This window comes from Hippocampus bargibanti, linkage group LG07 (assembly GCF_051943395.1).
Source record: "Hippocampus bargibanti isolate YZ-2025 linkage group LG07, ASM5194339v1, whole genome shotgun sequence".
NCBI classification, from domain to species: Eukaryota; Metazoa; Chordata; class Actinopteri; order Syngnathiformes; family Syngnathidae; genus Hippocampus; species Hippocampus bargibanti.
The window spans coordinates 2,286,729-2,296,790 of NC_142740.1; the positions used below are offsets into that span (position 1 = coordinate 2,286,729).

General features: G+C 38.2%; 1 protein-coding gene across 1 annotated transcript in view; it reads right to left on the reverse strand.

The window, feature by feature from the left end:
- gabrb3 (gamma-aminobutyric acid type A receptor subunit beta3) overlaps window positions 1-10,062 on the reverse strand; it is a 36,401-nt gene that overhangs the window by 8,789 nt on the left and 17,550 nt on the right. The window contains exons 2-6 of the mRNA XM_089001765.1: window positions 8,572-8,619; window positions 6,516-6,607; window positions 6,370-6,437; window positions 3,257-3,477; window positions 1,923-2,005 (exon numbers count right to left, since the gene is read on the reverse strand). Of these exons, the coding sequence (XP_088857891.1) occupies window positions 1,923-2,005; window positions 3,257-3,477; window positions 6,370-6,437; window positions 6,516-6,607; window positions 8,572-8,619 (512 nt within the window). The remainder of the gene's footprint in view (window positions 1-1,922; window positions 2,006-3,256; window positions 3,478-6,369; window positions 6,438-6,515; window positions 6,608-8,571; window positions 8,620-10,062) is intronic.

Consider the following 10,062-nt stretch of genomic DNA (forward strand, 5'->3'; position numbering starts at 1 on the left):
CTTATATGTGAAGCCATATTGAGCCACAATAAGTCTCGCAACTACAGTTAGCGGCTACCGACGTCATTTCCCCTAACCGTCCAAATAGTGCGTAATCCCAGCCTCCATTTTAGCACCACCTTATAAAGTAGTCTCACTTCACTCAACCCGGAAGTAAATACATAGTAAGCTAGCTAGCCAGCTAGTAGACAGCTAATTGATAGCTAGCTAGATAGCTCGCCACCTAAATAGGTAAATTTCAATTCCCAAAGAAATTGGGGAATGGCAGTGAATGAATTCATATATTTTGTAAACTTTTCTCTATTTGGATGTTATATGCTATTAGTTGGGTAGCTATCTAATAGCTAGCTAGCTAGCTAGCTTTATATCTATTAGCTATCTATCCAGCTAGCTAGATATCTATTAGCTTGCTAGTAGGCAGGCTATCTATTAGCTATCTATATATGGCTACCTAACTAGCTGTCTATTTATTAGCTATAAATTGGCTATCTATTAGCTATCTATCCAGCTAGCTAGCTATCTATTAGATATCTATTAGCTAGCTAGTTGGCAGGCTATCTATTAGCAATCTATATATGGCTACCAAGCGAGCTGTCTATTTATTAGCTATCTATATATTGGCTATCTATTGGCAAGCTAGCTAGCTTTCTATCCATTTGAGTTACTTCCAGGTTGAGACGGTAGCGCGTGTGGCTGCCGCTGCTCACCCACAGAAAAACGTCTGTGATTGTAAAGTGACTTTGAGAGTTTTGAAAGGCGCTTAGAAATCAAATGGATTATTATTATTCACTAATTGATTCGGGAATTGAAAATATGACGTGAAGCGCCAATCCCAAATTTGTTCGAGTTTTGTTTTTCATGCTTGGGCGCCGTTAAAGCGCTGGCCAGACCTCTGGCAATGTTTTTTTCCCCTCCCACAAGGGGGCAGCATTTCCATTTTTTTTCCATGTTAGTGCTTTGTTACAGCTTTGTTGTTAAAATATATAAATGAATATGTACAGGTAACATCCGACTTACGACCGAGTTCCGTTCCGACCAAACGGCCGTAAGTCGAAATGTTCGTAAGTCGAAATACATTCAAAATGTTCAATAGAGACTCAGAGGCTAAAGTACTCGCAAACTCCCGATCTTAAAATGTTAAAAATAGGGTCTGGCGGTCGTGGTCGTAAGTACGGGTGGTTGTAAGTCGAGTTGGTCGTAAGTCGCATGTTACCTGTATGTATTGTAATCTATTTTGTACAGCCGCCTCCATTTCAAGCTCCGATAACTCCAGATCTGTGAGACTAATAAAGGCATATCCAATCCAATCTATAGAATTATTATTATTATTATTATTATTATTATTATTATTATTATTATTATTATTTATATAAAAGAAGAGAGTCTAAGGTTTTTAACACTGAATTTAATGTTTTATGTATTCTGTGGGTCCTGCAATTTGAGTGAAAATGACAAAAACCTTGGCACAGGAGTGGCCACATTTTTGCACATGGTCTGGCAGTGAATGAGTTAATCTTATCAATACGATTAATTAATCTTGAACCGATAAATGAATTGAATTAATTGTTTGACATTTCAATCAACTTTCTATCCGCGCACTGAATTATTTTGAAAGGAAAATGTAGCCCATTACGTGTATTATGAACGCATATTCATGGCGTTTGTTTATTTCTCGGCGGCGCGCATGCATCGTTTTTCTGTATCACACGAACGCTGCTTGTGCTTGGTTGGTTGAACGGGGGGGGACTTGTCAACAGCACTTTACGGGCCTGCAACTGGAGAAAAAAAGGTGTGTGGACTGATTTACAAGCCGTGAATGCCGACTGCAGCACATGTAAATCTGAGACTGTTTTAACACGTGATTGCGTAAGGGGGTACGTATCATTTCGGCGCCTTTTGCGGGTGCTCGTGTGTCAACTCACAGCTCTCAATTTCCAACGTGCAGTTCTGTTCATCCAGCGGGTATCGCCGCAGATCCATCATGCACGCGGCTGTCGTCGTGATTCTGAGTGCAAAGGTCAAAAAAAAAAAATATATATATATATATATATATATATGGGTTGGTGTCAATGCTGCATTGCAGTACAAAGACTTGATTTGTTGCCGACTGTGCAGCAGTGCAAAAAATGTGACATTCATACACGGAACGATTTAATGAGATGAAAATGGACCATCGCAAACAAATTACATGGATACCTTGGCTTACGAACTTAATTGGTTCCCAGACAGAGTGTGCAAGGCGAAAAGTGTGTATCCCAAAAATTAATTTCCCATAGGAAACCATTAAAATGAGAATAATCCCCATAAAACATAATTTTCAATTAAATTAGCCTTAAAGGACAACCGATGTCACTTTTTTGTTTCTTAACTGACATCAGAAAAACGTTTTATAGCATCTAAAATACCCAAAACACGCAGTGAAATGCAAAACACCAATAAAAATGACTTAAAGTGTCCAAAATCTGCAAAAAAATAGGAACCTGGAAGTGGCCAGTTTCAGAAGGTCCCGCCCCCTTGTTCGTGGTGTCACCCCCCCGCCCCCCCAAGACGTCTTGCCTTGCTGGAGAATCAAAACAATGGCTTCAGATTCAGAGAATATGCTTTCTTGTTACTCATCCAGTTATGAATATGATTCAAATAGTTCTGAAGAAGAAAGCATACATGTTTGCAATCGATTAAAGAATTTATTCCGTGTCATTTTGAGGAATCGGGTGGGAAATGTCGCACCCAAAAAAAGGCAGAAAATGGCGACAAAGCCGTGTAAGGAATTAATCAGCCCGTTTCCACAGGCTGATTAATTCCTTACATGGAGCTTTGTCGCCCTCTTCTGCCTCTTTTTGGTCATATACGACGTTTTCAGACTGAAGTACAGCAAAATGCATTGACGTGATGGAAGGAATGCTACAATGTGTCCTTTTTTCGGTCAGGGGCGTTCCTTCAGTGACGTAGGGTGAGGACTCGTCACCAACTCAAAAACAAGACTTCCTGAATATTCAGCGCGAGCCTTAAAACGTAAAATATAGCTGCAGTATATGCGGTGGAATTTTTGTAAAATACGCTCAGTAGAAGTCATTTGAAGCCATTTTACAAATTATGGACACAACTTGTCCGGAGACGTCGGTTGTCCTTTAAAACTACACACAATTTACCTTATTTTATGTAACCGAGGTATCACTGAATACTCTGTGATTGACAGCAAATTTCTTGATGAACCACAAACAACATGGCAGCGACCGATGGCGCGGCGCCGCTTTACCTGAGGCCGTAGAGGACGGTGCCGTCCGGGTGAAGCCGGATCATGCGGTTTTTGACGGTGACGCCGTGCACAAAAGATTTCTTGTCATTGAGGAAGTAAGTGTCGGGCACCCACAGCTGGTCCGCCACACGATTATCCAGGGTGAGGTTGAGGGGAATGCCCAAGTAGGCCAGCCGCTTGTCTCGCCAGTACTGCTGGAAGTACATGGTCAGCGTGTAGTCCTGCAGACGGAGATTTGTGCACAATTAGCTTGAGCAATACCCCTTTATACAATATACAGTAAAGTCTCGTTATATCGATATCGGATATATCGATAGTCCCGGTTATATCGATATTTTTTCGGACTCCCTTGAATATCGATATAACGAGACTTTACTGTATATATTTGTGTATATATGTGTGTGTGTGTATGTATATATATATATATATATATATATATATATATATATATATATATATATATATATATATATATATATATATATATATATATACGTATATGTGTATATGTATGCCTGTATATCTATACGTATACATGTATGTGTTTATATGTATATATATGCATGTATGTATATGCATATGTATATGTGTATATGTATACGTGTATATATATGTGCGTGTGTATATATATGTCGGTATATATATATATATATATATAAACATATACACACACATATATATATATATATATATATATATATATATATATATATATATATATATATATATATATATATATATATATATATATACAGTAAAGTCTCGTTATATCGATATTCAAGGGAGTCCGACAAAATATCGATATAACCGGGACTATCGATATATCCGACCCTGTTTGCATGTAATTTTCTCCATGCGTGCATAGAAATAGTATCGATATAACCGGGAGTATCGATATATCCGATATCGATATAACGAGACTTTACTGTATATATATATATGTATGTATGCCTGTATATCTATACGTATACATGTATGTGTTTATATGTATATATATATATATGCATGTATGTATATGCATATGCATATGTATATATGTGTTTATGTATATACTGTATGTATATGTGTGTATAGGTATGTGTATATATGTATGTTTATGTGTGTGTGTGTATATATGTATGTATATATATATATGGCTTTGTGAAAGGGATGATGGGTGGATTGATAGATCGTGATAGATGGATGGATCAATAATTAATAAAGGCCCTTATTGACTCGTTGGCTGTATTCCACCGCTGATCCAGCGCCACAACCCAAAAAAAATGCTTTTGCAGCCTTTTAATGGAGCCGACTGGACTTGATTCTGCTGACTAATATTCTCTTCAATAAATAAGCAGGTCAGAGGAAATCAACAAGCCTCCGCTTCAGTCATTCTTCACGTTGCGAACGAGCTTGCATGCATGTGAACGGCGGTCTTTGGCGAGGGCCAAAGACCGTCCATCTAAACGAATAAATAGTACTCACTCGCCGTCGTGTAAAAGTGCTGACCTGACGCAGATGAAATGATGGAAATGCAGTTTTATTTTATTTTTTTCACTCTGTAGAGGGAGAGTGCAAGATAGCCTCAATGTGTAAGAACGACAACATTCTCTGAGTTAGCGGTGAATTACGTCAACACCGGGAACTAAGCTCTTGCTGCGGTTTTCATGTGAATTGCTCTCCTGTTGACAGGAAGCGAATACTCGAATGGACACACAGTACCATTACCCAATGCTGCCAATGTACAGTGAGAACTCAACTTACAAACACCTCAACTTACAAACTTTTCGTCTTACAAACGTCAAATTTATGACAATTAAACCTTATAATAAGCACTATTTTCATAATACACACCCACCACGGATGGCGGAGTGATCTTCGGCGGAAGCACACGACCGAACAGCACCAGAGGTTAAGTTATCAACAGTCCTTATGGAAGGTGACTCTCCTTCCATAAGCCATTAACGACCATCAAAAAGGTAAATAAAACTTTATTTTACAGCACAGTTTCTTTAATTAGTCGTCATGTAATGCGCCTCTCTTTCCAAACAGCAATTCCCTTTGACCTTCGACCTCCAACGCCATTCCATCAAGCCATAAATGACCATCACAAATGTAAATAATGTGACTTTATGATACAATGCAGTGTATTTCTTTCATTACAATACAATACGCACATTTATTATACATAGAATAAGGTATGTTGTGTGTAGTTTTAAGGCTTATTTAGTTGAAAAGTAAATTTTATGCAAACCCGGGAACGGATTATTCCCATTTTAATGGTTTCCTATGGGACTTTTTTTTGTTGAGATACACACTTTTCGCCTTACACACTCTGTCTGGGAACCAATTAAGTTCATAAGTTGAGGTCTCACTGTATTTCGACGAGGAAATCCAGATGCGTGCGAAGTGCTGATTGTTTGTCAGACAATTTGGAACCCCCGTGAGAGAGAGAGTGAGAGAGAGACAAAGACAAGTTTTCACTCTCTGATAAATGAGGCCCGCTGGGACAACCGGAGCGCTTTGCCATCCCGGCGCAAAGACACGTGTCAGACACGCGAACTGTCATGCTAACGCCTGCCTTTCTACTGGGGATTCTTGAGAAGCTCCAATCCAGACAGGGGAAGTTGAAGGGGGGTAGTTGGGTGGGTTAAGGTTCAGGAGAGCCTTTCCCAGTGGAATTAATGTGTGCCATGTTATTCAACAAACCAGATGTTAATGTTAATGTTAATGCAGCGGTAACCAGCGAGCTGTCTACCTACCTAGCTAGCTATTCACTATATAACGAGCTACCTAGCTATCTATTAGTTATCTATGAGCTAGCTAACTAAGTTTCTATCTATTTGAGTTATTCCGGGTTGAGTGAACGCTGGCACGTGTGGCTGCCGCTGCTCACCCGCAAAAAAAAAAAAAACTGATCCTGTGACTGTAAAGTGAACTTGAGAGTTTTGAAAGGTGCTTAGAAATGAAATGTATTATTATTTAAAATGTTCGTATGTACTGTCGTTCATAACTCGAATGTTCGTAACTAGGGGAGCGTCTGTGTATAATATTTACACAAATATTTTTTTCAGGATGTGATATTGACTTTGTTTACATGTGACGTTATCATGAAACGTTGCATTGGAACTTACCATATTGACTTCGGAGACCATGTCTATGCTAGCCACATCTATGCTCATGCCAACAGCCACGGGGGCGCCTTCAAAAACAAGCGTGTATGTTAAATGTATATCAAATGAAATAGAATTGTTATAATAATTCATAAATTATTTCTTACCTCCAAAATCTGGCCTGAGACGGATGTCGTATCCCTTTAAAAGTTTGTCCACTGTGTCTTTGACAAAAGACATGTTGCCAGGCTCTTTGACGCTAAAAGATAAAATGACGGCCATTTTAAAAATATTGGTAGGAGAAAGATTTCTAAAATGGTGGATCGATATACAGTATATTCTAGTGATGGGAATTGCGGCTCTTTTCAGAGAGCCGGTACTTGTGGATTGGCTCACTAAAAAGATCTGGCTCTTTTGGCTCCAAATGGCTCCTCAGTTTTTTTTTTTTTTTTTTTTTTTTGATTAAATTAATTAAATACAAAACAATCATGTACAATTATGTGAAAAACGAATTACCCATGTAAAAAATACACTATATCAAATATTTGTTTTTATATGTCTTGATTTTCCCTGTGGTTACTCTGGTCTGATGATCAGCTACTCACTAATTTGCGTTTGATATTAATAATGCTATCATACGAGTAAAAAAATATCATAATTAAATAATAATGACAGCAAAAAACGACTTTATTATACAGTACAGATTATTTCTTTAATTGTCATACTATAGCACATTTATTATACATCAAATAAGGTATATTTTGTGTAGTTTTAGGGCTTATAAAAAAAGTATGGGGACCTGGGAATGGATTATTCTCATTTTAATGGTTTCCTATGGTAAATTATTTTTTGGGATACGCACTTTTCGGAACCAATTAAGGCTCTCTTCGTTCACTTCAGAAATCCGGCTCGTTCGCGAACGACACATCACTAGTATATTCCAAAAGTTGAAGAAGAAGAAGAAGACGACGGAATAGTAGAAGAAGTCATCCTTGGCGCCTCAAAAGCTCACCTGGCGCATGCGCACATCGCCGCCATGACCAGCGGCCACCAGTGCCACCAGCTCGCCGCCCGAGGGACCGTCATCTTTCCCGATGAAGGGGAGCTATATGGCGAAGTGCGAGTCGGCGCTTCGCCCGATCGTCTCGCGGCGCTCGGTCGTTCCCTCCCGGTTTCCTTCCCACTCGTCCTCCCTCTCTTCCCGTCGATACCCACGAAGTCAGGTGAGACTTCACCCACGCGACGACACACGCTTGAACGCGCCATCAGTCTACCGTCCCACGCAGTACCTTCTTGCTTTTTTTGGCATTTTGTCTGTTACTTCAACTGACTTTCCTTTTTTTTTTGCTTTAGATTCATTTATGTGCCCGGGAGTTTTAACTACTAACGACGAGAAATAACCAAATACTGCTCAAGCAAGTATTGCATTTAATATTCTTGATGACTCGATATCCAACTCCCTCCATTTTGAAAGATGTACTTTTCACACAAACGCACACCTTGGTCGTTTTTTTTTTCGCTGACGTCCATCTTCTGCTCAATCGTAATTTTCTTTTGTGTCTTCTTCGGCTTAACACTACCTTGTGGTGGGGTCTTTTTCAGTCCCATAGGAGCAAAAGTACTCCACTCGATAACAAACCACGTCTGCACTCAAAGAAAGGAGGTGTTGAAAACTAGTCCGGAAGCCACCGTGGCGCTGTTCAACCGTGTGGTTTGATGTTCATACACCGAAAACTAGTCCGCCAGCCACCGTGGCGCTCTGTGCTTTGGTTCGCCAACCAAAAACTAGTTCGTATGCCAAGATTATAGTCTCGCAAATTTAAAAAGTTCATGAGCTAAAGCGTTCGTAAGCTGAGGTATCACTGTATTCTCTATCCGTAACCATAGCAGTCGTGACAAAAAAAAAAAAAACAACTTCATGTCAAAAATAGTCAAACGAGAAAAAAAAGATATGGTGTTTGTTATTGTTGTTATTATTAACCAACTATTTGATTTTTTTTGTGAATTCATTTGCAAAGTTAGCAAAAATGCCATTTTGACAACATTAACATCCGATCCGATGCCAACACGTGACAATGTAATCAAACTACCAGTAATAGCATCTTGCTAAGCTACCCGAACTATATCATTGACAGCTAAAAATATTAAATCCAACAGTTTGTGTGTTTTTTTTGTGTGTTTTGTCTGCTAAAAGAAAGCCAATTGACATAAAATGACACTCACCTGGTATCGTAGATGGCTTGCAGCTTTTTGTTGCCATCAACGGTGTTCCTGTATACAACAAAAATACAGTTGGAACCTGTTAAACAGATTATAAATGAAATGTATTATTATTATTATTATTATTATTATTATTATTATTATTATTCCAATTTACGATAGAAAATGTTCATTTTTTTATATCAAGGAGCCTTTTGATAGACAGTTATCTTCATCTGTTTTATAAAATAATGACTCTATTTGAAATAAATAAACAAACTGTCTCCATAATTAATGAATGGTTTACCGCATGGGGTCTCAAACGCGCGGCCCGCGGGCCAACTGCGGCCCCCGAAAGAATATTTTGCGGCCCGCCTTGATATGAATGATTAATGTTAGTGCCAAATAGCATGATTGATATGAATGAAACTTGTGTGTGGAGCTGAACAAGTAGGCAAAATAAGCCATGTTTAGGACAGTTCATGTTCAATATTTTCTTTGTGTTAAGAAAGTTAAAGGTTAAAGAACCGTGAATACAGACATTTGAAACTTTATTAAAATAATTAGTTTTCCTGTGGTTTTTTTCAGTCGTCTGTATCTGCCGTACAATAATTAGAATTATTTTATTTATTTATTACTGTTTAATTTATTTTTTTATTAGTTTTTCCATTTATTCATTTAATTTGTTTGTGTGTGTTAAAAATAAAGATTTTGATAACATTGGAATGTTTTATCTGTGCTTTTCTTGTGGAAATCCTGTTGCGGCCCAGCCTCAACCAGACTCTGCCTCCAACGGCCCCCGGGTAAATTAAGTTTACAGTGATACCTTGTCTTACGAACTTGATTGGTTCCCAGACAGAGTTTGTAAGGCGAAGTGTGTATCCCAAAAATTAATTTCCCATAGGAAACTATTAAAATGAGAATAATCCGTTCCCAGGTCCCCATAAAACATAATTTCTACTTTCTAATTTTCTAAGCCTTAAAACTACACAAAATATACCTTATTTTATGTATAATAAATGTGCTATGGTATTATAATTAAAGAAATAAACTGTATTATATAATAAGGTCGTTTTATTTACCTTTGTGATGGTTATTGATGGCTTGATGGAATGGAGTGACCAGTTTCATCAGCATTAAACACTTGATGAGGAAAGTTCTTTTTTGGTGAGCAATTGTCCCCCAATGTTGCCTCAAAATGGCCCGGTTTCATCAGCATTAAACACTTGATGAGTAACGTAACCTTCTTCTTTCACCATCTTGAGGAACGATCCCTTGCAGGTGCTTTCTCTGCGATAATTTTATCTAGTTCCTCATCAATTGTGTTCTGTTTAGCTGAGTTGCTAGCTTTTTGCATCAAGTGTACAGATGGCTTGTGCTCATTAAACCGCTTGTGTTCATTTAAAAAAAAAAACACGTAGGATGATGACATAGAAAAATAATCGCCGATTAAATGTTAATTTCAAGAGGGAGAAAAAAAAAACGCAATTGTAAAATGTTTCAAAATGGTTTCGC